The sequence below is a fragment of the Mustela putorius genome, unplaced genomic scaffold (genome assembly GCF_011764305.1).
Source record: "Mustela putorius furo isolate JIRA1106 unplaced genomic scaffold, ASM1176430v1.1 tig00000275_pilon_pilon_pilon, whole genome shotgun sequence".
NCBI lineage: Eukaryota > Metazoa > Chordata > Mammalia > Carnivora > Mustelidae > Mustela > Mustela putorius.
The window spans coordinates 23,117,660-23,144,393 of NW_025421341.1; the positions used below are offsets into that span (position 1 = coordinate 23,117,660).

The 26,734-nt window shown below is 53.4% G+C and overlaps 4 protein-coding genes across 9 annotated transcripts; 2 read left to right on the forward strand and 2 right to left on the reverse strand.

The window, feature by feature from the left end:
* Positions 1 to 138: 138 nt before the first annotated feature.
* ANKZF1 (ankyrin repeat and zinc finger peptidyl tRNA hydrolase 1) lies at positions 139 to 6,232 on the forward strand. 2 transcript variants are annotated; one of them, XM_004762823.3, is made up of 13 exons: positions 139 to 743; positions 1,516 to 1,622; positions 1,849 to 1,951; positions 2,064 to 2,257; positions 2,649 to 2,761; positions 2,857 to 3,004; positions 3,286 to 3,514; positions 3,650 to 3,796; positions 4,420 to 4,903; positions 5,068 to 5,179; positions 5,307 to 5,474; positions 5,610 to 5,695; positions 5,902 to 6,232. In XM_004762823.3, the coding sequence occupies exons 1-13, from the start codon at positions 596 to 598 to the stop codon at positions 6,023 to 6,025; spliced, it is 2,163 nt and encodes a 720-aa protein (XP_004762880.1). In that variant the 5' UTR covers positions 139 to 595; the 3' UTR covers positions 6,026 to 6,232. The 2 variants fall into 2 exon arrangements, with proteins under 2 accessions (XP_004762880.1, XP_004762883.1); XM_004762826.3 differs by lacking the exons at positions 139 to 743; positions 1,516 to 1,622 and having other exon boundaries at positions 1,849 to 1,961.
* Positions 6,173 to 16,213, reverse strand: GLB1L (galactosidase beta 1 like). 2 transcript variants are annotated; one of them, XM_004762820.3, is made up of 17 exons: positions 16,023 to 16,213; positions 14,715 to 14,841; positions 14,336 to 14,502; positions 13,942 to 14,092; positions 13,714 to 13,774; positions 9,692 to 9,786; positions 9,428 to 9,602; positions 9,287 to 9,345; positions 9,063 to 9,184; positions 8,914 to 8,954; positions 8,597 to 8,715; positions 8,214 to 8,288; positions 8,007 to 8,096; positions 7,750 to 7,863; positions 7,318 to 7,449; positions 6,973 to 7,188; positions 6,173 to 6,610 (listed from the first exon to the last, which is right to left on the reverse strand). In XM_004762820.3, the coding sequence occupies exons 2-17, from the start codon at positions 14,781 to 14,783 to the stop codon at positions 6,341 to 6,343; spliced, it is 1,956 nt and encodes a 651-aa protein (XP_004762877.1). In that variant the 5' UTR covers positions 14,784 to 14,841; positions 16,023 to 16,213; the 3' UTR covers positions 6,173 to 6,340. The 2 variants fall into 2 exon arrangements, with proteins under 2 accessions (XP_004762877.1, XP_004762879.1); XM_004762822.3 differs by having other exon boundaries at positions 14,715 to 14,853.
* Positions 16,214 to 16,251: 38 nt separating this feature from the next.
* STK16 (serine/threonine kinase 16) lies at positions 16,252 to 19,748 on the forward strand. 3 transcript variants are annotated; one of them, XM_004762827.2, is made up of 8 exons: positions 16,252 to 16,316; positions 16,703 to 16,892; positions 17,474 to 17,693; positions 17,958 to 18,091; positions 18,262 to 18,382; positions 18,509 to 18,604; positions 19,023 to 19,144; positions 19,261 to 19,748. In XM_004762827.2, exons 2-8 carry the CDS (start codon positions 16,807 to 16,809, stop codon positions 19,397 to 19,399), a joined length of 918 nt encoding a protein of 305 aa, XP_004762884.1. In that variant the 5' UTR covers positions 16,252 to 16,316; positions 16,703 to 16,806; the 3' UTR covers positions 19,400 to 19,748. The 3 variants fall into 3 exon arrangements, with proteins under 3 accessions (XP_004762884.1, XP_044934696.1, XP_004762885.1); XM_004762828.3 differs by lacking the exon at positions 16,252 to 16,316 and adding an exon at positions 16,465 to 16,489; XM_045078761.1 differs by lacking the exons at positions 17,474 to 17,693; positions 17,958 to 18,091.
* A 1,471-nt stretch (positions 19,749 to 21,219) lies between these two features.
* On the reverse strand, positions 21,220 to 25,577 carry TUBA4A (tubulin alpha 4a). 2 transcript variants are annotated; one of them, XM_045078760.1, is made up of 4 exons: positions 25,135 to 25,577; positions 22,949 to 23,171; positions 22,507 to 22,655; positions 21,220 to 22,264 (listed from the first exon to the last, which is right to left on the reverse strand). In XM_045078760.1, exons 1-4 carry the CDS (start codon positions 25,252 to 25,254, stop codon positions 21,293 to 21,295), a joined length of 1,464 nt encoding a protein of 487 aa, XP_044934695.1. In that variant the 5' UTR covers positions 25,255 to 25,577; the 3' UTR covers positions 21,220 to 21,292. The 2 variants fall into 2 exon arrangements, with proteins under 2 accessions (XP_044934695.1, XP_004762887.1); XM_004762830.3 differs by lacking the exon at positions 25,135 to 25,577 and adding an exon at positions 24,912 to 25,028.
* Between the last annotated feature and the right edge of the window lie 1,157 nt (positions 25,578 to 26,734).

A 26,734-nucleotide genomic window follows, 5' to 3' on the forward strand; every position in this document is an offset into this window, starting at 1 on the left:
GAGACACGACGGCCAATTCTCGGCTTCGAGGGCGGGACTAAAGGTTCAAGGTGGGTTTTGGACCGTCAGAGGACCAATAGTACGCGCCATGTGGGGCGGGGCTGAGGCCCGGACGACGCCGTTTGTCCCCTTCGCTGCGCCGTAGTGACGAGATTGTTGTAGTGTTGCAGAAATCCGGACTTGGAATTGTAAACGAGCGTGCGGCTCGGCTCACTGGGGCCTTTGGTGCCGCTTCTGAGGGCGCGGACGAGTGCACGCGGTTTAGTCATTGCTGGAGCTCATCGCACGGGTATCGAGGAGCGGTCGCTTAGGGAACCTGAGTGATTTTGGCTCTACTGGACTCGATTTGGGAGTTGGATGCTTCCCCTTTCACTCTATGTGGTTCGAGACTGTGGGTTTGAGAAAGCGGCCTGGGGTCACGTATTAATCCCCAGAGCGGATTCCTGGTACCAGACTGAGGCCCGAGGTGCCTTCCGGCGTGGGGAGACCAAGTCAGGCAGGCAGGAGACCGGGCGGTAGGATCGCACTCTGGGGAGCTCTGTTTCTGTCCCCCTTTCTGCTCCAGAAGGTCCTCCTAAAGAATTTCTGCTCAGCCATGTCGCCGGTTTCAGCTGCAACCCAGGTTCCTGCGTTGGTTTCCCTCTTTGACCTCAGCGCGGATGCTCCTATCCTTCAGGGCCTGAGCCTGGTGAGCCGCCCTTCTGGGGAGGCTGTGGCCCAGGCTCTGCGGGCTTCCTGTCCAGGTATCCGGGAAGGTTTGGGGAGGACCCACGAGGACCGTGACGGGCTAGAGCTTATTACTCGTCCAGGGAACACATTCTTACTGATATTCTCCGGTTTAAGAGCCCTTGCTGACATCTCTTTCTACAGGATAAAATTTATCTTCAATTCCCTCAATCTGCGGGTTGTTTCCCGCACAGGCCCCCCGAATTGTTTCCAAACAAGGCTCTTGTCATTTCTTACGTCTGGTTGTGTTTACAGCACTGCCTGCAAAAAACTTCAAAATTCCTAGATACGGCCAAATTTAACTGGTTTCCAATCAAATCAGTCGTTCTTAATGAATGTAAAACAATTTTTTATTTGTTTATTTGTAAAACAATTTTTTATTTTTATTTTTACAACCTTAATTTGTCTCTGGCTGTTTTTCTTGAAGTTTGAAACAAACCACACTGTAATTGGAAATGTAAGCTTAAAAAATGGACGTTTGGGAAGTGGTTTTTGCAGTTAAAAATAATTTTAACGTTACCAAAAATTATTTTCTACGGGATTACTCTAAACAATCCCTTTAGTTAACGTGTTTGATATATGTCTGTTTCACATAATAGCTTTACTGAGAAAAGTGACTACTGTGCCGTTTATCTCATGATTCCCAGATTGTAATTCTGTGAAGGAAAGGATGTGCCATCTTTTTCTTTTGTATTCTCCTTTGTATACCAGACCCTGAATGTAATTCCAGGTACTGCAGATTTGGATTCCCTTTCCCCCTCTGATTACCCTCCCCTTATTTATGTTCAGGGGAGAGAGCAAGCCCAGAAAGAAAGCCACTCCAGGGTCTCCCGGATATTTCAGAGAAATTATTTTGTTCTACTTGTGACCAGACCTTCCACGACCACCAGGAACAGGTAGAAAGCGAGGTGCAAAGCTAAGGGGTGGAAGCAAAAGTATCATGGGGTGTGAGGAGAGGGAGACGTGTGACGTGTCTTTAATTAATAAAGGTCCATGTTTTGACTGAGGCAGTTGGTATTACCTGGTCATATTTCCTGGAATTCTATCACTGGTCTTGGGTACCACAAAGGGCCAGGCTAGGGCGTATTTCCACATTCAGCCTCTTTCTTTGCCTCCTACCAGAGGGAACATTATAAGCTTGACTGGCATCGGTTTAACCTAAAGCAACGTCTCAAGGAAAAGCCTCGCCTGTCTGCCCTGGATTTTGAAAAGCAGAGCTCCACAGGTGATGGCCGGTAGGACATGTTGAGTAGGACATGGGGGTGGAAGAAGGTTGAGGAGCTTGAGGAAAGGCCAAAGATGGAACACCAAACTTGTGCACCTCATGTTGTTTTCAGGAGATCTTTCCAGCATCTCAGGATCAGAGGACTCAGACTCAGCCAGTGAGGACAGCTTGCAGATACCGGATGAGGAGAGGGCTGGGTCTGAGAAGCCCAGCAGACCCCAAGGCTTCCACCCTCATCGGGTTCTTTTCCAGAACGCTCAGGGCCAGTTTCTTTATGCCTATCGCTGTGTGCTAGGCCCTCGCCAGGCAAGTGGCAGCCCGGGTTGTGTAGCCAACTACAGCCTTTGTACACTCAGCCTAGGTCTCCCCTAAGCCCAGGCCATCTCTTACTTTTCTTCCTGTTGGATTGGGTCTCACCAGTGACAGCACAGTCTTGGCTTGACATGGCCTGAATCTGGGGGTCAGGCGTAACAGAATTAAGTTTGGAAACAGACCCATCTAGGTTTGAATTGTTCTACCACTTGATCTTGACTACCTGTACTCTATAAGCCTCAGATTTCCTTGTCTGAAAACTGGGAGACAAGCCTCAGGATGGTTGTAGGAAATGAGATCATGCATATTAAGACACTCAGCACTGGCACTGGGTTTCTTCCTGTCAGTGAGTGCCATGGGCATGCTTGTGTTCTCCATCTTCCAGGTGCCCCAACAAGAACCCGAACTACTCCTACACAACCTGCAAAACGGAGGTCCCAGATACTGCGTGGTGCTCATGGCTGCAGCTGGGCACTTTGCTGGAGCCATTTTCCAAGGGTGAGAGGGTGCTGCCTGGGGTATAAGGATGCAGTGGGTCCTGTTAGCCTGGGCGTACGGGCCAGTTGCCAGCACTGGGTCTGTGTTGTCTACAGAAGAGACGTGGTGACCCACAAAACCTTTCACCGCTACACAGTGCGGGCCAAGCGGGGCACAGCCCAGGGAATTCGTGATGCCCGGGGTGGGGCTTCTCGCTCTGCCGGAGCCAACCTGAGGCGCTATAATGAAGCCACATTATACAAGGTGAGTTAGGTGTCACAGATCTGGTGGTCTGCTCCTCTCCTTTTGTCCCCTTTCATCAAATGTTACAGGGGGGAGCTTGACGCCTGTATCCTCTGGTCTTCATTATTTCTGGGAAGGTGAAGGTAAACTAGGGATGGCTCCCCAGGAGTCCTCTCATTCTCCTTCCCCTCTACTGTCTTGTACGTCCCATTCCTTACACGTCATCTGTGGGCCGGTGTTTTGGTTGGAGATTTAGAAATAGCAAGTGAAGCTGCACGGGGCTGAGTTACTCTCTTCTCTAGGATGTTCGTGACCTGCTGGCAGGGCCAGTCTGGGCCAAAGCGCTGGGGGAGGCTGGGACAATATTGCTGCGTGCTCCCCGCTCTGGCCGGTCCCTGTTCTTCGGAGGCCATGGGGCACCCCTGCAACGGGGGGATCCCCGACTTTGGGATATCCCCCTCGCTACCCGCAGACCCACCTTCCGAGAGCTACAGCATGTGCTCCATAAGCTGACCACCTTGCACGTCCACGGTGAGCTGCTGATCCAGGTCCTCAGACTCCCTAGACCTTTCTGTACCTTCCAGCCCAGGCCTTGGGTTCATTGAGAGAGACCTGGGCTGGCTTCTGCTCAGCTCAACTTGAGAAACATCTTTTGTTTTATGACAGGAGAGGACCCCTGGGAGGCAGACAGGTTGGACTCACCTCAGACACACTGGAAGAAGAGAGAGGGGAAGAAGGCTACCGAGGCAGAAAGAAAGGTCTCCAGTGATGAAAATGAGGCACTTGGGCAGAATGAGGAATCTTCCAAACAGGGTTTGAGTCCCATCTGGCAGCTGTCAACTCTCTCTGGGTGTCTGTCCCGGAAATGTAGTGTCAAATCTACTATTGCTTCCCTCTTTATAATGAGCCCTACACAACACATAGTTCGTTATGATAAGGGGCACCTGGTAGCAATCACTGGGACTGGGTCAGGGACCTTTCCAGACTTCCTGTTCGCTTTTGTTCACTGATGTATCTCAATACTTAACATGAAATAGTGCATGAAACAGATGCTTGTGTGGCACAAATCTCACGTATTTGCTTTCTTACCAGATGCTGTGGTTTGGAGCTAAGGCCTGCTTTCCCGGCCTCATACTCTTAGCCTTAGTGGCTGTCACTGCCCCCATGCTCTCCCCCGTTGTGTACCATCCTAACGCGGCTCGAGGGGAGAGTCTAAGGATACCTGACCCTCCGTAGCTCCTTCTGGGTCTTTCCCGTCTGAGCTAGCCTCATTTCTGCACGCAGTACTAATGGATACAGATCTCGGGTGACAAAATACAAATATTTCTTTTCATTTTAAGACAATCTAGATTCTTTTTATGTACATTCTTATACATCTGGGGCAGCCCACCAGTGTATTTCTTTAGGTGGACCAAACATGTCGTATTTTTCCCTAGGTTCAGGGTCGGAGGAAGAGGACAGCCCCCAGGTAGAGTTGGAACTAGTAGAGTTGACAGTGGGGACCCTGGATCTTCGTGAGTTTGAGGTACTGCCAAAGCGGAGGAGGAGGAAGAGGAATAAGGAGAGGAACCGAGACCTGAAAGCTGGGACGCACGTGACGCTTCCCCAGCAACCTCAAGGAGATGAAGCCTTCTCACAGTCTGCCCAGGCACACACGGCCCCTTTGGGGCCTTCCCTGGATGAGGCCAAGACCCCTGATCATTCAGAGCTCTGGGACATGCTTCTAGCTGCTTGCCGAGCCGGAGACGTCGAGATGCTGAAACTCCAGCTAGCTGCCGGCCCCAGAGACCCTGGAGTTCTGTCTCTGCTCAGTGCCCCCTGGGGCTCCAGGGGCTTCACCCTCCTGCATGCAGCAGCTGCCGCTGGGAGAGGCTCAGTGGTTCGCCTGCTGCTGGAGGCAGGTGCCGACCCTACTGTGCAGTAAGTAGGGGTCTCCAAGCTGAGCCCTTTGGGGGTATAGAGAGGATCATCTGGAGGCTAACGTTGGTACTGGCTACTTGACAGAATTCCCCTTGATCTGTTTGGGTGAGGTTGGGAGATGCAAGAGGCAAGCTGAACCCATATTTGGGGCTCTTCGCACCTAGGGACTCCCGGGCCCGGCCACCATATACGGTTGCAGCTGACAGGTCAACGCGAAATGAGTTCCGAAGGTTCATGGAGAAGAATCCAGATGCTTACGATTACAGCAAGGCTCAGGTCAGCTGGAAAAGGAAGCAGCAGCACAGTAGGAAGGCAGCCTAGATGCAGGCTAAAATCTTTTCTACTTTGTTAGAGTTTTCCCAAGGTATGGGTCTTACCTTACACCTCCCCGGAAATCCTCCAGGTGCCAGGGCCGCTGACGCCCGAAATGGAGGCACGGCAGGCTATGCGGAAAAGGGAGCAGAAGGCTGCGCGGCGGCAACGGGAGGAACAGCAGCGGAAGCAGCGGGAGCAGGAGGAGAGGGAGCGAGAAGAGCAGCAGCGCTTTGTTGCCCTCAGTGATCGTGAGAAGGTGAGGCCCAAGCTGCTCTCTTCCACAGCCCTGATTTCCTTAGAGGTCTGACTGGTTTCCAGTGTGCAGCTGCCCCTTCTTGGGTACTCTGCCCACCACTGGGGCCTTGTCCTTAACAAGACTTCTTTCCCTCAGAGGGCTCTGGCTGCAGAGCAGCGGCTAGCTGCCCAGCTGGGCGTCCCCACCCTGCGGACCCCCGGCTCTGTGGACCTCAGTGCTCCGTAAGTGCAGGGGCGGGCGTGATGGCTAGGCTGGGAGTGGGCAAGCAGACTGAATGCTGCAGCGTACTCAGAAAGGCCATTGGGGGGACTGGAGATGTTCTGGAAACCTTCTAGAGCCAAACCAGAAATGGCCAGAGGGGTGGGGAGAGCCTGGATTGGAGAGTTTCTGGGGTACCTGTTCAACCATCTGTCTTCCTCTTGTCCAGACGCTGCTGGAGTTGTGGGACATCCCTCCAGGGCCTCACTCCCTTTCACTATCTCGACTTCTCTTTCTGCTCCACACGCTGCCTCCGAGACCACCGCTGCCAGGCCGCCAAGCCCTCTTCCTGATCTCTCACGGCTGCGCCTGGAGCCAGCTCGGCCCTGAGAGGCTGCATTCACACTAGCCCTAGGTTTCTTCTTTCCCGTGAAAGCGGAGTATTCGGAAGATTAGGAAGGACACTCAGGAACCCAGGCAAAGACAGGGCCACAGAGGAGTGTGGAGCTGGGACAGTCTCTGGAATTTTAATCACAATAAAGTTTGGCAAGGAAACTGCACTTGGACTAGCATTTGGGCCTTGTGGCCTTTGGTTCCTTGAGGTCATCGTGGCCAGCACCAAGGAATCCTGCCCACTCCGTGTCCCAGGTCCGAGGGTTACCTTTCTCTCAGTGCCCGCTTAACTCCATTGGTTCAGGGGCACCTTGTGTATCAGCTGAGAGGGAGTAGATGTATGTCTTATGCAGGGTGCTGTTTAGGATGGGCCTATCCAGAAACTGGACTTGGGGCTGAGGTGGCACGTTTTCTAGCTCTAGCAGTGTGATTTTGTTGAGGGCTCCCCTAGAAAACAGCAGGGGTCTTGGCACGTAGAGAGTCTCTTGGGGCCCCCGCTTTGTCCAGTACCGGCCCAGGTTAAACCCATTGATCCAGACTTGGCCCTGGGAAAGAGAAGAGAGAGCGGAAAATAAAAGGGTCAGCTCTCAAGGGGGTAGAATCATCCCCTTTTGGGGTTTCCTTTTTCTTTCTTTCTTTTAAGATTTATTTATTTGAGAGTGAGAATGAGAGCGTGCAGCGGGGAGAGGCAGAGGGAGAAAGAGAGAATCCCAAGCGTGGAACCTGACACGGGGGTTTGATCCCAGGACCTTGAGATCACACCCTTAGCTGAAATCAAGAGTTGGATGCTCAACCAACTGAGCCACCCAGGCGCCCCTCCCTTTTGGGTTTCTAATCGGGAATAATTTCTGTTCCCCCTCCTTCCATGATACTCCTCTCATCACTCTGACCCCACTGTCAGCAGTACCTTGGTCCATCCAGGTAGAGAGAGAAAAGTGTCCCCGCCTTCTCCTAAAATTGGAAACTTTGTGGAGTAGAAGGTGGGGCCAGAGGGAACTTGAGGATGTGACCTTTTCTTCAGCTGGAGGGGAAACCACCGCTTTACAAGCTTATCAATTTTCAGAGGGAACATCAGCCACCGGCTGAGGACCGTTTGCCCCAGAACTGGTGGCTCTAATAGGCCCTGCGAAGAAGGCAAATGAAAACTCATCATTCATTAAGCTCTTGTTTGTCCTCTATTAGGCCCCTATTTTTCCAAGGGAGTCTGGTCAGTAAGAGTCCGGAGGAGAAGCGGTGGGAAAAACCAACTTACCTTGAAGTCACTGCTGTTAGACCCGAAACTGAGCCTCCCCATGTTCTCCAGTAAGATGTCTAGTTTGGCCCCTACTTTCCCCATCAAAAATAGTTGGTGTTTCATGTTTCGTTCCAGAACACCCTGAAACACCTGTAGATAAGAGGAGCTGTGAGAGGAAGGCCTCAGCATCTAACTCATGGCCATGACAGAGGAAGCTACGTTAGCCCACGTATTTGGAGAGCAAAGAGAACACAGCCCATCTGTCGGTTACCCATGCATTCTGGAACCTTAGCCTCAGTTAAATTCATCCTCATCCCAGCTTATCCGAGGCCCCCCTGCAAATGTGGGCAGACAGTAGGAAAAGGCAGATACAGGGAACTTAAGGCTAAAGGATGCTGGGGAGGGGAGAAGAGACAGGCTCACAAGGGTAGCCTAGAATTAGGTCCTTACCCCATCTACCATCACATAGGCGCGGTCATGGACTCCATTGTTAGGCACCCAGAACTGTGTTGGCTCAGACACAGTATAGGTCAGATAGGTCCGGTATAGCACAAAGCCACGGTCCTGGGTATGGAAGAGGAAGTACTTACGATGAACTGAGAGGTAAGAGAGGATTCTCTGGGGAAGGTGTGCAGGGCAGAAGGAAACTTTGGCCATGGCTGTTGAGGAAAGCTGCCATGCCTGCTGGATGTGGGATTCTGCCTTACCTGTTTGACAGCCTCAAAGGACATTGGCAAGATTGAACTGATGGGCCCTTGGGGACACAGGAAGTCTAGGAAAGCCAGCAAATCCCCATCCTATTGGAAGAAGGGGAAGGTATTAGAATAAAAGGGAAGTTCCAGAATAGAGGGCAGGATAGGCTAGACCATTTAGAGAACAAAGGGTAGAATCAGAAAAGATGAAGAAGAGCTTACCAGTTGCAGGGTCAAAGGTCCAAGCGTCATCTTGGGGCTGGGGGGAGGTAAAGGTCCCAGGGGAATTTCCTGGAACTGAGCCCAAATTCTCTCAGGAGCCATAGGAAAACCACAAAAACAACCCTTATTCCAAGACCCTAGCATAGGGTTCTCAACCTGGGGTCCAGGGAATGGTTTCAAGGGGTCATGAAGATCCTGTACTTTTGCACATGCTTATGTCTATCTTCCCAGGTAGTCCCATCTGCGTAGCTGGGAAACGGTTCTTTGGGCTCCGTGGCCCAGATAACCACCAGTGATTTATGGGATCCCATTACAAACAATTTAGGTACTCCCTTTCCCCAAATTAATAAGAGCCTTGGGCGCTTAATGAAGTGGTAGGGCACCTCACTGATGACGTTTCGAAGAGCAAAAAGCTTAGGTGTGGGGTCCCCTGCTTCAGATATTGGTGCATCGTAGTCATAGCTGGTAGTAATTGGAAGAAAGCGTCCCTTCTCATCAGCACCTGGGGTCAAACCGATTTCCTTAATTCAGTGTCTTTCAAATGATAGGCACTAGGCAAAGACATTCATGCAAAGAATTTTGCTGCCAGAGGGGGCAGTGGTGGCCACATCCAATTTCTAGACCTCCTAATCTACCCAGCCCTTGGATTCCAATTCCTTGATGCCTCCCTGACTCCATCCCAGGGACCCTGCGGACTCACCATTCCAGTATCCAAAGTTGGTGCCTCCGTGGAACATGTACCTGAAGTGGGGGAAGGTGGGGAGAAAGGCAAAAGCTGACCCACTGAATCGCTTCGATCCCCCAACACCCTGCTAATGGCTTCATGTTGGCCCCCATGTCTCCAGTTACATGTTCACACTGGCTCCCAGCTTCAGCATGCTTTCTAGGCCTTTGGTCACAGCCAAAACGGACCGTGTGGAGTGGTTCTGGCCCCAGTAATCCAGCCAGCCTGTGTAATACTCGGAGTTCACCTAAAATGTGGAGTGACAGCAGCTGTAAGCGGGATGGGAACTGAGCTCGACCCATTCCTACCCTGACTCCAGCTCTGACTGCCCTCCCCTCCAGCTCCTCACCAGCGGCCCATGGGGCTCATACACCCGCAGTAGGCCAAAGATTTTGGTCATGTTGTCAGCTGCGGAAAGGAGGCAAAGTTGAGAGATGAGCACAGAGGAGATGCCCAGTCCCCAGACTCCACTCCACCCCGCTCAGGACACCTGGGCCGAAATCCACAGTGGTGTAGAGTCCCTGGAGGGAGCCACATTTGAGTCCTTCAGGCCCATCTGTGGTGAAGAGGAGGATTCTGTCTCCCAGCAGCGCACGGAAGAGCCCAGCCAGGTGCCGCATGTAGCTGAAGTCACAGGCCCTGTAGCTACCGTATTCATTCTCCACCTGCCAGGGAAAAGGAGGAGTGGAGCTCAGCTACCCAGTGGAGGTTAGGACCCCTGGCACCGCCTTCCTCTTGCCCGGTCCCCTTGTACCTGAATGCTAATGATGTTGCCCCCATTATGGTAGAGCCATGGATATAACTTGGGCAGCAAGACCTTGAACCAGGAGTCCACTGCGGCAAGAAAGGCTAAAGGAAGAAGCGGTGGTCTGCTCATTAGGACACAACCACTTTTGCAGCCCCCACCCACAGCACCAAGGTCAGCAAGCTCAGAGCTGCCTGAACCCTGGGCTACAGTTTTGTATCCCACTTGTCCACAAATGACTCTGAACCCTGAGCACCTGTGAATTTGCATGGCAAGGACATCTGAGCTCAGGAAACCTTAAAAGCAGTGTTTATAAATTTAATTTTTAAATTAAATTTTCATTTTTTTTAAAGATTTTATTTATTTATCAGAGAGAGAGTGGGAGAGAGCGAGCACAGGCAGACAGAATGGCAGGCAGAGACAGAGGGAGAAGCAGGCTCCCTGCTGAGCAAGGAGCCCGATGTGGGACTCGATCCCAGGATGCTGGGATCATGACCTGAGCCGAAGGCAGCTGCTTAACCAACTGAGCCACCCAGGTGTCCCTAAATTTTCATTTTTAAACATGAGAAGAATGTTAGAGACGCCTGGCTGGCTCAGTCGGTTAAGCGTCTGCCTTAGGCTCAGGTCATGATCCCAGGGTCCTGGGACAGAGTCCTGCATCATACCACATCAGGCTCCTTGCTCAGCGGGGAGCCCGCCTCTCCTGCTGCCTGCCACTCCCCCTGCTTGTGAATGAGTGCTCTCTCTCTCTGACAAATACATAAAATCTTTAAAAAACAAACAAAAACATTGAATTCCTTTACATTTTGTGTTCTGTATAAGGGGTGTCCAGACTTAACTGTCTCCTTTAATCCAAGCATATGTTAAATCTCATTCAACAAATATTTATGCATGCTTCCTATGTACCAATGTTCTAGGTGTTAGGGATACAGAGTAGAACAAAATAGATAAAAATCTCTGCCCTTGTGAAATTTCCTTCCCAGTGAGGAGGGCAGACAATAAATAAATAGCTAAAATAGATAGTGTGTTAGTGCCACGGAGAAAAAAATAAAGCAGGGAAGAAGGATATAAAATCGTTGGGGAGCTTAAATTTTAGAGAGTAGCCCAGGGCAGGCCTCATTTGCAGGAAGACGGTGGGAGCACTGAGTGCAAATACCTCAAAGGAGGACTGTGCCTGGTGGGTTTGAAAAACAGCAACGAGGCCAGCATGAACAATGAGGAAAAGAGCAGAGGTCAGGGAGATGACCGGGCCAACAAGGTAGGATCCAATAGGCCATTTTTTTTTTTAAGATTTTATTTATTTATTTGACAGAGAGAGATCACAAGTAGACAGAGAGGCAGGCAGAGAGAGAGAGAGGGAAGCAGGCTCCCCACAGAGCAGAGAGCCCGATGCGGGACTCGATCCCAGGACCCCGAGATCATGGCCCGAGCCTAAGGTAGCGGGTTAACCCACTGAGCCACCCAGGCGCCCCCAATAGGCCATTTTAAGGAATCCATGGTTCCTACTCTGAATGAGGTGAGAACCTATTGGAGACGTTTAAGCAGTGAAATGGCATGATCTGAGATATGTATTTAAACTTCTATTTTAACAGGATCACCGTGTGTCGAAAACAGAGGCTAGGGGCAAAGAAGGGAAACCAGTAAGTAACCTATTAAAGTAGAGGTGGTTTGGATTAATGTGGGTGGTGAAAAGGGCTGAATTCAATGTATTTTGAGAGTAAAGCTGCAGGGTTTTCTGATAGGTTGAATGTGAGGTGGGAGGGAGGGGCACGACGAATTACACCACAGTGCTTAGCCTGATCAGTTGCAAAATGGGAGTCACCGTTAACTGAGAGGAGATCGTAGGAATGACCGGGGAGCTGCAGGCAGAGGGAGAAGCAGGTTCTTGGCAGGGAGCGTGATGCACAGCTCAATCCCAAGACGCTGGGATCCTGATCTGAGCCGACTGAGCCACCTAGGCGACCCTGACTGAAGATTCCTTTTTCAGAGTCATTAGCTATTAGATGGATGGAAAGCCATGAGAATAGATGAGATTGTCTAAGGAATGAACACATAGAAAAGAGAAGCGTCCAAGGCCTGAGCCCTGCAACACCCAGCCTTTACCGGAAAGAGAACGGGGAAAGAGCCAGCATGAGACTAGGAAGGAAGGCGCCTGGGTGGTTCAGTGTGCTGAACGTCGTCCTTTGGCTAAGGTCATGGTCCCAGAGTCCTGGGATGGAGTCCTGCATCGGGCTCCCTGCTCAGCAGCAAGTCTGCTTCTCCCTCCGTACACGCCCCCATCCCCTGCCCCCGGATTCTCTCTCTCTCTCTCTCTCAAATTAATAAATAAAATCTTTAAAACAAACAAACAAAAGAGACTAATAAGGAGTGGTCAGCAAGGCTGGGGCACGGGGAAGGAGCAGGAGTCAGAAAAAGGTGGTATCCTGGAAGCCAAGAGAAGAGTGTATGTGAAAGGATCATGGGAAAAGCTGGGCTGGGAGCGCCTGACTGGCCAAGGAGAAGAGAGGCCTGGAAAGGGAGTGTGGACTCAGCAGTGAAGAGGTCACTGGCTTTCTTGAGAAAAGCAGACACCGCCTGCCGGTGTTCCAGCACAAATTACCATTTCAAATGTATTTCATAGCCAGCTGAGTTGGGGAATTGCTGTGAGGGGCAGAAAGCACCCTCAGAAGTGGGACAGTCCCTGCAGGGTCCCCAGCAGATACAAAGCGTTCTTACCAGATTACCAGAGTGATCTTTTTGAAAGATAGAAATCAGATAAAATCACTCCCTTGCTCTGATGACTTCCTGTTTACACACCTGAAGTAAAATTCAAACTCCTTGAAATACTGGGCATTTCCAAGTTTAATCTTGAATTCCCATCTTTTCTTTCCCTATGCTGCTTCCTCAGGCAATGTCTCAATAGCCATGGATGTAAACGCCATCTTTAGACTGAGGAATCCCAAATTTATCTCTAGCTCAGACCTCCCCATGAATGCCACGATCACACAATCTGTGGCTTACTTAACATCCTCACTTGAGTGTGATGGGACAGAAATTTAACATGACCAGAACTGTTTCCCCCCCGGCCAAAAAGATGGTCCTTTGCAACCCCTAGTCTTCTCCATCTTCCCCATGTCAGTAAATGGCACCACCACCTAGACTGGCAAGAAAGGGGACCCCTTTCTTTCCAGACCCTACCTATGCTGCCCCCACCCTTCTCCTTCCTGTCAAAATCGATCAACAAGTCCTGGTGATTTTGATCTCCAACCTGCATTTCAATTCTCCCCTCTTCTTCCCATCACCTCCCTTCTCAACTACAGTCAGAGTCTCCCGGTTAGTTTCTCCACCTTTACCCTTGCCCTGTTCCCTCCATTTTCTACATGCAGGCTAAAGTAATCTGAAAGCAAATCAAACCTGTCTGGTTAGGCTCTTTCAATGGCTTTCTGCTGTGCTTGGAATAAAATGCAAAGCCTTACAGCAGCCTACCAAGTCCTGCCTGAACAGTCCCGATCTATCTCCAGTTTCACGACACATTCCTCCCTCCCTTACCCACTATGCTCCAGCCAAGCTGGCCTCAATCAGGCCATGTTCTTTCCCACCTCTGGGCTTTAGAATAGACTGTTCCCTCTACCTGGCTGTTGTCACTTCACTCTTCATATGACCAGTGCTTTCCCTTCCCTAGAGCCAAGTGAAATGTCATCATCTCAGAAGAGCCTTTTCTGATGTCCCTACCCCAAACGGGCCTTCCCTGTTACTCATGATCTCAACTCCTTGTCTATTTCCACAGCTGGTATTTTTACAGGTTGTGCTAATCTTGCAGGTTTTGGTTTTATAAAAAGCTGTTTCTTTCACCGTAAGCTCCACTGCACAGGAGCTGGGTATGCCTGGTCCCCCAGTATGTGGCGCCTCACTAGGCATGAAGGAGACACTCAAATGTCTGCATGAATGAGCTCCAGTTTGGGGATGGTCTCTCCGGTTTGGGGCACCCAAATGACCCATTTTGTGACTGTTGGTTGCTTTTTTTCTGTGTTAAAAATGTTGTCTCAACTCACCTGGATCTGAGGTTCTCAGATGTATGTCAGGTTTTTGAAGCAGCCAGGCTGGAAGGCCCCCCTGAGACAAACATAACGACAGCAGGTTTTGTTGTTTGAGGGGGGCGGGCGCGTAAGAAGGGAGTATGTTGAATGCAGCACTGGAAGTGGCCCTACAGTGCAGGCAGATGGGAGGCGTGGAGGAACTGCCTGTGAGTGGCTCTGGCTCTGTCCCTTCTCCTAACTCACCATGTCCCACTCTGCACAGATGTAAGGTCCTGGTCTCAGTATGACCAACAGGTTCGCTAAAGACGCCTCATTCAGGAATGCAAAGAGGTCCCGGCTGCCATTAAAGTTATAGACGCCAGGCTGGGGCTCATGGTAGTTCCAGGGCACATAACTGAGAAAGAAAGAGGTTAACAAGGCCGAAGGTGGGGAGGTCCTGGAAGCCTAAGGGCTCAGGCCTTGCAGGGAATCTCCAGGAAGCTGCCGGAAGGAGGTCCTGGCTCACCCTTTCCCACCCTTGGCCTGAAAGTCCCGGAGCTCTCATACCCAGCTGGTCTTCCTGTCCCCAAACCCCTTCTTACGGGGGTGGTAGGAAGAGTAAATCCCACCCTCCATGGCTCTCCTGAGTACTTCTTACAACTGTACAGCGTTGAGGCCACTCATTCGCATCTTGAAAAGCCGGTCTGCCCAAAGCACCCGTGGTACCCGAAAGTAGTGCAGGCTGCCAGACACGTAGCGGAACGGGGTCCCATCTAGGAGGAATCTGTCATTTTCCCGGTCCACTACGAACGACCGAGTGCCTGCCTGCAAAGAGAGAGAGACCATGCTCAGCAGAGGTCTGGAGTCCGGGATTGGGGGGGGGGGGGGGGGGGGGAACGGGAGGAGGCGCAGTGTCGGTAGAGGAGGTGGAACTAGCCCTGCCCATTGTTCTGTGATTTTCACTTTCCTTCTCTCCTGGGCTCTGTCTCGTCCCGCCTCACCACACCCAGCCTGCTGACTCAGTCCTGTCATTTTACCTGGGGCAGCAGCAGCGTCAGAAGTGGCAACAGCAGGGCGGGTAGGCAGAGCGGCTTCTTGGGGGCCATGGCGCTAACAGAGCTCCTCTAGTCTGAGAGGGCGGTCCGGCTGTCACGTGGCGGATTCCTGGGAGGGAACCTCAGCGAGCAAGGGGGCGGGGACCACCTCAAGTTGCCAGGCCAGTACCCTGGACTTGTCCATCCCACTACTCTACTAGTTTGTAAAAATCCTCTGTATCTTGAATCTGCTTCATCATCGCCACCTGGGAGCTTTTTAGAAATGCAGAGTCTCAGGTCCTACCTCAGACCTATAGAATCAGAATTTGCATTTTAACAAGATTCCCAGATGATCCTAAAGACATTCCAGATTGAGAAGCACTGTCCTACTAAACTGAGCTCCCTGAGGGTGAAGAGTACCTTGTCCATCTTGAATCCTCAGCTTCTAGCACGGGGCCTGGCACATAGCAGGTTAAATCTAGACGAATGAATGTCAGAACCAGGGGGGCTAAAACGGTTCAGAACCAAAAGAAACCAGATCTTCCCAGTGGTGTGAAAAGGGGGGGACCAAGTTGTAAGAGGACTCTTTTTCCCGGTGGCCCTGTACCACCTCAGCCATTCCATGTTCTTTGGATGTGCACTGCTCTTCAATTTATCCCTGCCTCCCTGTGTGAGAGATGTCAAGGACAGCTACTTGGTGCTAAGGTTTGGGAGTTTGTGAATTTCCATGACTCCTGCCTTCACAGTCCCAAGCCTGGGATGTAAGGATCAGAATAAGAAAAATAAAATAATAATAAAAATATCAGTAATTTGTTTATTGACACTGAGGGCTATGTCAGCTATTGTGCTAAGCACATCACATCTCATTTTATCTTCAAAAAACTCCGTGCAGTTGATAATTATTATTCCCATTTTACAGATGAGGAAATTGAGAGACAGAAATTTTAAATAACCTGTTCAAGGTTACACTACTAGTTTAGCAGAGCTGGGATTTGAACTAGGCCGTCTGGCCTCACAGTACGTGCACTTAATCTTAGGTACTACTATACCTTGTTTACAATTAGGGAGACTGAGGCTCTGAGAAGTTAAGTGGTTCAAGACCACACGGCTAGTAACTAAGCTATTAAGACAGGATTTAGAACCTAGTCTGGCTCAAGAGCCTAAGGTCTCAACCACTGAAACTAGGGGAGTGGGATATAGGTCAGAGACCCCAAGATTGTACTGATCAGAGCTGTAGGGGGTAGGAGTCCAGGCCGGCAGCACGCGCCCCAGCACCCGCCCCTCGGGGCTGGACTGTAGTCAGCTTCCTACCTCCGGCATTGGGAGATGGAGGTCCTGGGGGCCTCGGGCGGAGCCCAGCTTTGCTCGCTTTTGGCGTGGGTGCCTGCGTCTTGACCACTACTGAAGGCCAGGTGCGGAACCCTCACCCGGGTCCTGGGACCCGTTCTCCCCTAGGCTTAGCCCGCCCCCGGTCTCTCAGCTCGGTGCCCCCACATTATCCCGAAGCCCAGCGGTTGCTAGGATACCGCGGGCCGTTACGCCGGCGCGGACTGATGACGTATACACGTCTTCCGGTCCCCGGCGCTTCTTTACAACCGGAGCCAGGTCAGTGGGGAGTCGGGGCTGGCCCTCCCGGGGCTCTGCACGCAGAGGCCGGCTGTGGGCTTTCCTGAGGGGGTGGGCCCTGCCAGGGGTGGGTCTGCGCCTCTCACCCGGCCGGACTACCCTCTGCCCTGCGGTGGCGCCGCGATGGCCGGGGGAGCGGGCGCCGCTCAGAGGTGGGCTAAGGTTGGAGGAAGCGGCCTTGCAGTCGCTGAGTGGCCGGAGGCTTTAAGGCACCCGATCCCAGCCTTCTTGGAGCTGGCGTCGCCAAGGCCCGTTTTCTCCACAGTTCCGAGACCCGAGACCCGGGCGCCAGCTTTCCACATTAGTATTTCAGGGATCGTCTGGATCGTGCCTGACCCACGACCCTGCTGTTCTTTTCCTTCCAGCATGGTCCGCTGGACCCCCAGCGCATCGCCTGGAAGAGCCCACTCAACCTGGACGCAGCTGTCAGCAGCCTCAGACCGCCCTTGAGGAGGATGACTGAGACACTATGGGCCACGCGCTGTGTGTCTGCTCTCGGGGAACTGTCATCATTGACAATAAGCGCTACCTCTTCATCCAAAAACTGGGGGAGGGGTGAGTGTTTGGAAATCACTTAGCTAGTCCCCAGGGTTCGGGTGACTGAAGGACAGCAGTGTGCACATGATAGGGGCATAGAAGTTTTATTCTCTTAACCTATCCTCTTAGCTCACCTGAGAGAGCCTAGTGACATGGTCAAGGAAGTGGATTCTGGGGCCGGGGCTCCTGGATCCACCTTGTGTGACCTTGAAAAGCCATGGTTTCTTCATCTGCTTAATGGAGATAATTGTCTTTTGTTGGTGATGGAGTTGTGAGGATTAAATGAGATAATGCGTATAAAACACCTCACCCAGGGCCTGGCTCCCAGCACTTGGTAATGCTGACTGTTACTCATGTAATATTTATGGAGCATTTCTCATGTGCAGAACAGTGCATTATGACCAGAGTACCTCGAATTATGGTTTTCCTACTCTTGAGCTCAGAATGTAAAATCTTCAGACTTCTCTTGAAGCCACACCTTGGGAGGGTTTCTGCCAGCTGGGAAAGATACCCCGCTCCCCTTCTCCCCAGGGAGTTCCTCGGGGTCCAAGCAGTGTGGGAGATGACCGTGGTCCTTCACTGACCCCTTTGGCCCACAGTGGGTTCAGCTATGTGGACCTAGTGGAGGGGTTACATGATGGACACTTCTACGCCCTGAAGCGGATCCTGTGTCACGAGCAGCAGGATCGGGAGGAGGCCCAACGAGAAGCAGACATGCATCGCCTCTTCCATCACCCCAACATCCTTCGCCTTGTGGCTTATTGTCTGAGGGAGCGGGGCACTAAACATGAGGCCTGGCTGCTGCTGCCCTTCTTCAAGGTCAGAAAGTCTCCTGGCAATGGAGGGGCTTGCAACAGAATCATCTACCGAGGGCTGTGTGAGTAGTCCAGCATGTTAGGAAGCAGAGACCGTGTCCTGGGGTTGGCCGCTGCAGATTTGGGGTTTAGAGGAACCCAAGTGGGATGGTGAGGTGTCTAGTGTGTGTGGTGAAAGAGTTGCTAGGCTGTGACACAGGAAAGGGATTAGGATGAGGAAGCAGAGGCTCAGAAAAGATGGCCAACTATGGGGAAATTTGTGTTGCAGAGGGGCACGCTGTGGAACGAGATAGAAAGGCTAAAGGACAAAGGCAACTTCTTGACTGAAGATCAGATCCTTCAGCTGCTGCTGGGTATCTGCAGAGGCCTTGAGGCCATTCATGCCCGAGGTTATGCCCACAGGTCAGTGGGAGGGCCCTGTGTGCTTATGGGGCAGAAAGGAAGGGCCTCACCAAAAGGAATGAGAGGTCTCCGCTCTCCTCCCGAGGAACAGTATCCATGATTCTTTTGCCCCAAGGGATTCTAGCCTCCCTATCCAGAGATGCTCATGGGCCATTTCCACTTCCCTACAGGGACCTGAAGCCCACCAATATCTTGCTTGGAGATGAGGGGCAGCCAATTTTAATGGACTTGGGTTCCATGAATCAAGCTTGCATCCATGTGGAGGGCTCCCGCCAGGCTCTAGCCCTGCAGGTAAAAGAGTGTCCAGTTTCTTTCCCCTCCTGTTCTCCATCCTCAACCTTTTCTTTGGCCTGCCCCAGTTTGATCACGTGACCATGACCTGTGCCCCTCATTTGAGCTGTGGGGCCACTGTTCCAGGACTGGGCAGCCCAGCGATGCACCATCTCCTACCGGGCCCCGGAGCTTTTCTCCGTGCAGAGCCACTGTGTCATTGACGAGCGTACTGATGTCTGGGTGAGGAGCATGTGGCCGGGCACATGGCGGGGGAGGAGTGCTGTTCTGCCTGCTGTGTGACGGAGGGGTGGGACTTTGGTTTCAAAAGCATGGGGCCCCAGGAACCATGTATGTCCCCATCCCCCTCGACTTCCTTCCTGGGAACTGTCACTGACATGGTACTCAGCTGCTCAGGAAGTGGTATAATCCTGCCCTTCGAACAGACTGAGTAGAGCTAAGTGGCAAGGCTGAAGGCAGTGGTCAAGCAAGGGGTACAGAGGCCTCCAGTGAACTGGCAGTTTCTCTGGACTCTGGTGATGTCCTGTGGCTGAGGTCAGCATATTCTTTTTAGCTACGAAGTCACCTTTCACTACAGGATAAGAGGAGAGATAATCACCTCCGTTGGTCCCCTGCCAAGGTATAACCAAGTTATGCTCAGTCCCTAGGCTGTGTGCTATACGCCATGATGTTTGGGGAAGGCCCATATGACATGGTGTTCCAGAAGGGTGACAGCGTGGCCCTTGCTGTGCAGAACCAACTCAGCATCCCCCAGACCCCCAGGTGAGCAATAAAAGGGGCACCGAAACATTTCAGACTCCTCTCTGCCATTAGCAGAGTTGGAACCTTAGCACGGGGAACAGCGACCCTCCAGTCACTGTGCCCGCCTCCTTCCACAGGCATTCTTCAGCCTTGCGGCAGCTGCTGACCTCCATGATGACTGTAGACCCCCAGCAGCGCCCTCCTGTTTCTCTCCTTCTCAGTCAGTTGGAGGCACTGCAACCCTCAGCTTCAGGCCAGCACACCACCCAAATCTGAACAAACCAGTGGCCACATTGAGAAGGTGACCCCTGTGCCTTGGCTCCCATCCCTCAGAACCTCTATCCAGTCTCTCCAGGGCTGCTTTCTTGTCACTGGGGCAGGTGGATGGGACAGTTGACTCAGTCTTATTTCTCTGCTTCTGCTCTCTGACCTCCCAAGAGCAACAACTGGACAGGGGGACTGACTGAGTTGGGGTGGACGAGGCTGGGAGTGGGGGAAAAGGGAAACGGATAGAATTATAAAGGCTCTGAGCAGGACTGCAGAGCCTACATCATGGTCTGCCTTCACATCTGGGAGCAGGAGAATGTATAAATAGAAGAATAAAGTGAAAGCAGCTTGGTGTGGATCTTAGTCTCATTGTTCCTGGAGGGAGAGAGAAGAGGGGCCAGGGGCCTGAGGTCTGGTTGCCATTTCCAAGGGAACAGACTGGGAAGAGGGACTGGCTTCGTGAGGAGTGACATGACTTCATCCTTCCGCCTAAGGAGGCAGGTGTCCTTACCGGAGACCTGGCTGGCTGGAGGAGGCATATCTTCTCCCAGCCCGGTCTCCGTCAGAAACTTATGCTGTTCTGGACTGAGTTGGCTTGTGTGCTAAGAACTGGGACCATGCCCTCCCACCCCAGAAGCACATTCAGTTTGTTCTTTCCTTCATTCCCAGGAGTGGGTAGCTGAGTCAGAGCAGCCCAGCCGGTTTGCCAGGCAAGGGCTTTTGGGTGGAGACACCTAAGGAAGCTTTTGGACCGAAGCTGAGCAGGTCTCTCCCAGCCTCAGCCTGGGGGTGAGGGGAGTGGAGGTGGCAGCCATTTGGCCCAGAGTTTCTCCCAGAGGGTTCTAGCACACACATGGTTAATGATTAATGAGGCCCGTGTGGCGTGGCTGTATCCAGCTGCCACTTCCTGCCCTACTCTGCTGAGTAAACAGGGGCCCTGGCTTTGCTGGGCTGAAACCTGTTCCCTAGGGAAGGGCACTGCGTCCCTGAATCACCAGGGAGGGAAGGGGAAGGGCAGGGCTGACATCTTCTGCTCCCAAGATTGAAGCTTCATCCCCACCCCCCAGCCCCGCCCCCTGCAGCCATGCTCACCCCCACATGTTGACGTCGATGTGGGTCCTGGGGTGCCTATTAGCAATGTTGGCATTTTCCCCAGGGCCCTGGCAGGAGGCTCCCTGGGCTAGCATAGAGACTGAGGTCAGAAAGAAAGAACAAACAGAGGGGAGACGACCTGACTTTAATGGCACAGCTCTAGGCCCCAGCAATGCAGCAAGAGAGACAGCTGTACGAAGCTGCTCAGAGGTGCGGTGACACAGACAACGCTAGGAGATTGCCCTTGTCCCTTCCCATCCCCCAAGCTCATGACTAGGCTCCATGCCCAGCAACTGTGGGCCAGCCCAGTCCTGGTCCCAGGCCCTCATGACGCACAGAAGTGCCCGGGGCCAAGCTTCCAGAATCGGTGAATGCAGAAGCAGCAGGAAGAACAGGGTGGCAGTCTAACTCAAATACAGAAACTGCTGGACTTAAACTCCTACTTGGAAAGGAAGTGAAAACTTGTGTCTTTCAACAGCTTGCAGCTGGATGCACAGGTCTGGGAGTAAGTCCTCATTTCCTGTCTACCATCCTGGGCACCCCGGGGGTCTTACATCAAGGTCCCCGGGGTCATGTTTCCTCGGGCCTGGCATGGACCCCTTGTCAGGTCTCACCTTCAGCCACAGAAGGGAAAGGGGTCACAGGCAGCAAAAATGAGGGCAGCAGCAGAAGCAGCAGGCAGCAGCGGCACAGAGAGGAAGGCAGCAGAAGCTCAAGCACTCACAGAGGGGACAAGAAACCGTGCAAGGAGACTGTTTATTTCGAAAGGATTTTGCAATAAACATAGTGAGTGGGGTCCAGGCAGTTGTTCTATTCTTCTCCCTCGTCCTCGTCCTCATAGGAGTCGATGCCCACCTCCTCGTAATCCTTCTCCAGGGCAGCCATATCCTCCCGGGCCTCCGAGAACTCCCCCTCCTCCATGCCCTCACCCACATACCAGTGCACAAAGGCCCTCTTGGCGTACATCAGGTCGAACTTGTGGTCCAGGCGGGCCCAGGCCTCGGCGATGGCGGTCGTGTTGCTCAGCATGCACACGGCGCGCTGCACCTTGGCCAGGTCGCCCCCGGGCACCACGGTGGGGGGCTGGTAGTTGATCCCGACCTTGAAGCCCGTGGGGCACCAGTCCACGAACTGAATACTGCGCTTGGTCTTGATGGCGGCGATGGCGGCGTTGACGTCCTTGGGCACCACGTCGCCCCGGTACAGCAGGCAGCAGGCCATGTACTTGCCATGGCGGGGGTCACACTTGACCATCTGGTTGGCAGGCTCGAAGCAGGCGTTGGTGATCTCTGCCACCGACAGCTGCTCGTGGTAGGCCTTCTCCGCAGAGATGACCGGCGCATAGGTGGCCAGGGGGAAGTGGATGCGGGGGTAGGGCACCAGGTTGGTCTGGAACTCCGTCAGGTCCACGTTGAGGGCCCCGTCGAAGCGCAGGGAGGCCGTGATGGAGGACACGATCTGGCTGATGAGCCGGTTGAGGTTGGTGTAGGTGGGGCGCTCGATGTCCAGGTTGCGGCGGCAGATGTCGTAGATGGCCTCGTTGTCCACCATGAAGGCACAGTCCGAGTGCTCCAGGGTGGTGTGGGTGGTCAGGATGGAGTTGTAGGGCTCCACCACGGCCGTGGACACCTGGGGCGCGGGGTAGATGGAGAACTCCAGCTTGGATTTCTTGCCATAGTCAACTGAGAGCCGCTCCATCAGGAGAGAGGTGAAGCCAGAGCCAGTGCCCCCTCCGAAGCTGTGGAAGACCAGGAAGCCTTGGAGTCCCGTGCACTGGTCAGACTGAAAGGCAGGAAAGAGAAAGAGCATGTAGGTATATCAGGGGCCTGTAGAGCTCTATCTTCTGACTCCACAAATGCCTGAACCCTTTCAGGAGTCAGGGCCAAGACTAGGAAGTATCTCATAGCAGCGGCATAAGATAGTAAAATTAGAGATGACCCCCCAACATGGGTCCTGGAAAAAAATAATTTCCTGACCATTAGCATCATCTCAAAAGCCCCCTCCCTTCCATCCCAGATTCTCACCAGCTTGCGGATCCGGTCCAGCACTGGGTCGATGATCTCCTTGCCGATGGTATAGTGACCACGGGCATAGTTGTTAGCAGCGTCCTCCTTCCCAGTGATGAGCTGCTCTGGGTGGAAGAGCTGCCGGTATGGGCCATTTCGGATCTCATCTGGTAGGGCGCAAACACATCGTTAGGGCAAAAACCACAAGGCCATGCTCAGCAGGGATCGCCCTCCCCCAGCACAGTAGCTGTGGTCAGATGTGTGGAAAAGCTCATCCTTCTGCTGGCCTGTGATAGCAGTGGGTGAGAAACCCAGATCCACCACCCAGGCTAGCCTTCGATCAGCTGCAAACAGGGCAGAGCTGGTAGGGCCAGGAAAGCCAGGTCTAGACACCATCCCTCCAGAGGGAAGCTTGGAGTCACTGTCTGCTCCCCTCAATTCCACCCCATCTTCATCTCACCAATCACCGTGGGCTCCAGATCCACAAACACTGCGCGGGGCACATGCTTCCCAGCACCAGTTTCACAGAAGAAGGTGGTAAAGGAGTCATCCCCTCCACCAATGGTCTTATCACTGGGCATCTGCCCATCGGGCTGGATCCCATGTTCCAGGCAGTAGAGCTCCCAACAGGCATTGCCCATCTGGACACCTGCCTGCCCCACATGGACTGAGATGCATTCGCGCTGAGGGATAAAGAGAGGGGACACGGTATAAGCACCACATCTGCAGTCCTCACCTCATGAGCCTCTCTTCCACCCCACTGCCTATCGGCGGCTAGGGTGATTCTGTTGGCAAAAGTGGAGGCCTGGGGCTGGGCATAGGTCAGAAGAGGCTGGCAGCCTGCCCAGGCTCCCCCACATAGGACTTGACCACTGGAGGCACCCAGTAGGGAAAAATCCCTTAGCTCACTTCTCTGTGGGGACCTTGTCAAGTAAGAACTGTGGCTCTGCATGACCCTGCCACACTCACAGGACACTCAGGGAGGACAGAGAGGGCAAGTGCATATGAAAGACACTGCAGAAACAGACAACAGCACACAACTTCTCAGTTGTTTCCAGTTTTTTACTCCCAAAGCCAGCTTCTCCAGCCCGAGAAGGGATAGGTGTTCCAGAGGCATGAGTTTATAGCCAAAAGCCCTCTTTGAAGGTGAACTAGAATTTCTTACAACTCTCTCCCTTTCTTTCCTGTGGGCTGCAGAAAGGTCTCAGCCTTCTGATCTGGCATCAACTGACCCCACACACTGGCCATCAGGATGCCCTCACCCCCACCTTTAAATCCCATCTGGCTCTGGAGCTCAATCCCAGCTGGCTGCTCTCCCCACCTCCACCCCCGCACTCTGGGTATCTTCACCACCTTCATCCACCGCGCAGCCCTCACGGAAATAGCAAAGTGTGCAGATGGCAGGTGCAGGCAATAAGGGTTGTGGGCACTGGGGCACTAGGCGCCTTAGGCTCATCCCTGCCAGTCTGAAATTAACCCGTAAAGAGCCAAAGTGGTGCGGCGCAGGGCTCACGCAGCCTCCCTTCCTAACGCCGAAATGGCGGGGTGACGGTTTCCAAATACCCAGAAAAGGAAGTGGAACCTGGGGTGAGGCCCCAGAGGTAACCCGCCTTGCGGTGCAGAGTGTAAGCGCCATCCTGCACCAGGGCCCTGCATTCGCCCCCTTCTAGATTCTTTCCAGTTACATCCCAGCCGAAAGTGAAGATAGGATTTCGGCCCCCGTTCCTGGGCTATAAATATCACCCCCCTACACACACCTCTTTCCCCTCCCCCCAACCTGGCCTGGGCCCGCACTCTCGCTCAGCGCCAGCTGTCTCTGCCCGTCCGTTCGCTCGGCTCCAGCTGGAGAGGGGCCGACTCGCCTCACAACGCCGAACCCCATTCCCGCCACCCCTCCCGGCTCTGAATCGGGGTGCTGAGTCACGGGGGGGGGGGCTCTGGGTAGGAGGGATGCACACACAGTCGGAGGAAAGGGGGATGCTGGACCAAGTAATGTGACCCCCTACCACCTTCTTGGGCTAAGCACGTGTTCGGTCAGATCCAGGAAGCGGGGGGCGGGGAGGGGGGCGGCGGACAGCCCAGCGGGTCTCCCTCATCCGCGGAAAGGACTGGGCGCGGGATCGCGACAACCCTTCAGGAGGATTAGGGCACAAATGCTTGCTGGAGCAGGAGGCGATTTCCAGAAGGACTCCTCTCAGTTAGTGAAGAATCCCACCCCACTCCATCCCCCTTCCCCAGCCTCCAAAAGTGGACTGCACGGCTCGGCCAAAGTAATGAGAGAGTGGGGGTGGGGGAATGCACAAACCCTCCCGCGTCCTCGAGCCCGGGAACATCGGATGGGGGTCCGGAGCATCTCGGAATGGAGGGTCCCGAAGGAGAAGGGCAATAAGGGGAGAGCCGCGATCCCTGCGGGGCCCACTCACCATGGTGAGTCCGGGCGGTGGGTCTCACGTAGAGTCCGGGTGACGGGTCTCAGTGAGAACTGCGCTAGCTGCAGTGCCGCACCGCTCTTATAGTCGGGGGCGGGGCCCGCGCGCTGCGCTCGCCCACTAGGAGCTGAGCGGCCCGGAGGCCACGCCCCCGCATGGCAGGCGGCGCTAAGGGACGGGGACGGGGTCAGGGCGGTCTCCTCCCCCTGTCTCTCACCTGTCGCACTTGGGTTAGGTGTACCGATGCGGACCTCAGCCCCTCGCTCCAGGTTTTGAGCCGACACCCTGGGTTCCCGATCTCCACGACAGGGACGCAGGGCGCGGTGCCAGGGCGCATCTCGCCTGCACCTGAATCCCCAGGGCGCCCATCGCCCAGGTGTTCTGACTTAGGCCGGGTGCTGTAGAGGCTGTCCGTGCGAAGTGGCTTCAGCGGGCCTTCGCCCGTGCCCCCCTCCCCGCCCTGCCTCCCTGGTGGTTCCCGCCAGTCCCGGGGGAACCCCTTGCAGCGGCACACGGCCTGCTGGTCCTCGGCCGGGACGGCTGGCCTTCGCCAATGCCTGTGGGCGGCCGAGGACAAAGAGCTGCACAGTCTGAGCCCCAGGGTGCCGATCCCTCAGAGTACCCCCACAGAGCCAAGCTCCGCAGCCTGTCTGCGAGGGCCGACCCCAGGAATCTGGCGCGGCTCGCCGGCTGCCGGCGGGTCAGTGGCCCCGTCATCAACGCCGTCACTATTAGCGAGCCCTCGCCACCCACACCTGCCCACTTCCTTGCCGCCAGAACCGCCAGAGCTCTGGGCGGAAGCCCTGGGGACCTGCATTCACAGCCGGACTGTTCTATGTGACCTTGGGCAAGTGACCTAACCTCACTGAGTCCTTGGCATATTAAAAGGAGACGATGATCCTACACTGAAAGCATTGTTGTGAGGTATCAAAATGTGCGTTGACTCTGAAGAGGAAAAAAGAAAGTGGCGATTCTGGTATCACAGCTGATTTTGACTTTCTCGTCTTCTCCTGTTTCCCGGCTGGGGCAGGCATCTGCGACCACATCTCAACCCCTTAGCGCTCAGGCAGAGGCCTCAACATCAATTATCCCTTCTTCCCAGATTTCATTTCCATTTCTTGCAAGAATGGGCTTTTCCATCTACTTTTAAAAGAGATTTTATTTATTTATTTATTTATTGGAGAGAGCGAGCGAGAGGAGAGAGAACACAGAGGGAGAAGAAGCAGACTCCCTGCTGAGCAGGGAGTCCTATATGGGGCTGGATCCCAGGACTTTGAGACCATGAGTGAAGTAGAAGGCAGCTGCTTAACCAACTGAGCCATACAGGTGCCCCTTATCGATCTTCTGCTTTCCTTTGCATGCCTTACATTTCCTAGCTCTCTCCCCTCACTGGGGAAATCATCAGGAAGTTCCCCTTGAGCCCATCAGCATACCATGAAGAAACCTGTCTCCCAGTCTAGTTCCTTGGAAATGATTCACCTGCATCTCCATGATAGCATTTCCTTGGACCACTATACTGTCTGACATGACAACACAGTAGGCTAAAATAACTAACAATGGCAACTTCCTGCCAACAAAATAGCTAATTGACACCTTACCTGGGCAATGCATGGAAAGGAACACAGTGAAGCATGACAAGGTCTCTCTTCCCTATGCACTTGCTGTATGGTTGGGAGAACAAGACTCATTCATAAATATGGAAAGGGGCAAGGTCGTATAGTGAAGCTGCTTTGGGAAATGGGGTCATGGTCTCTACAGAGCAAAGACCCTTGGTGATGACAGAGCATACAATCTCTTGCAGACCTTCCTGGGCCCTC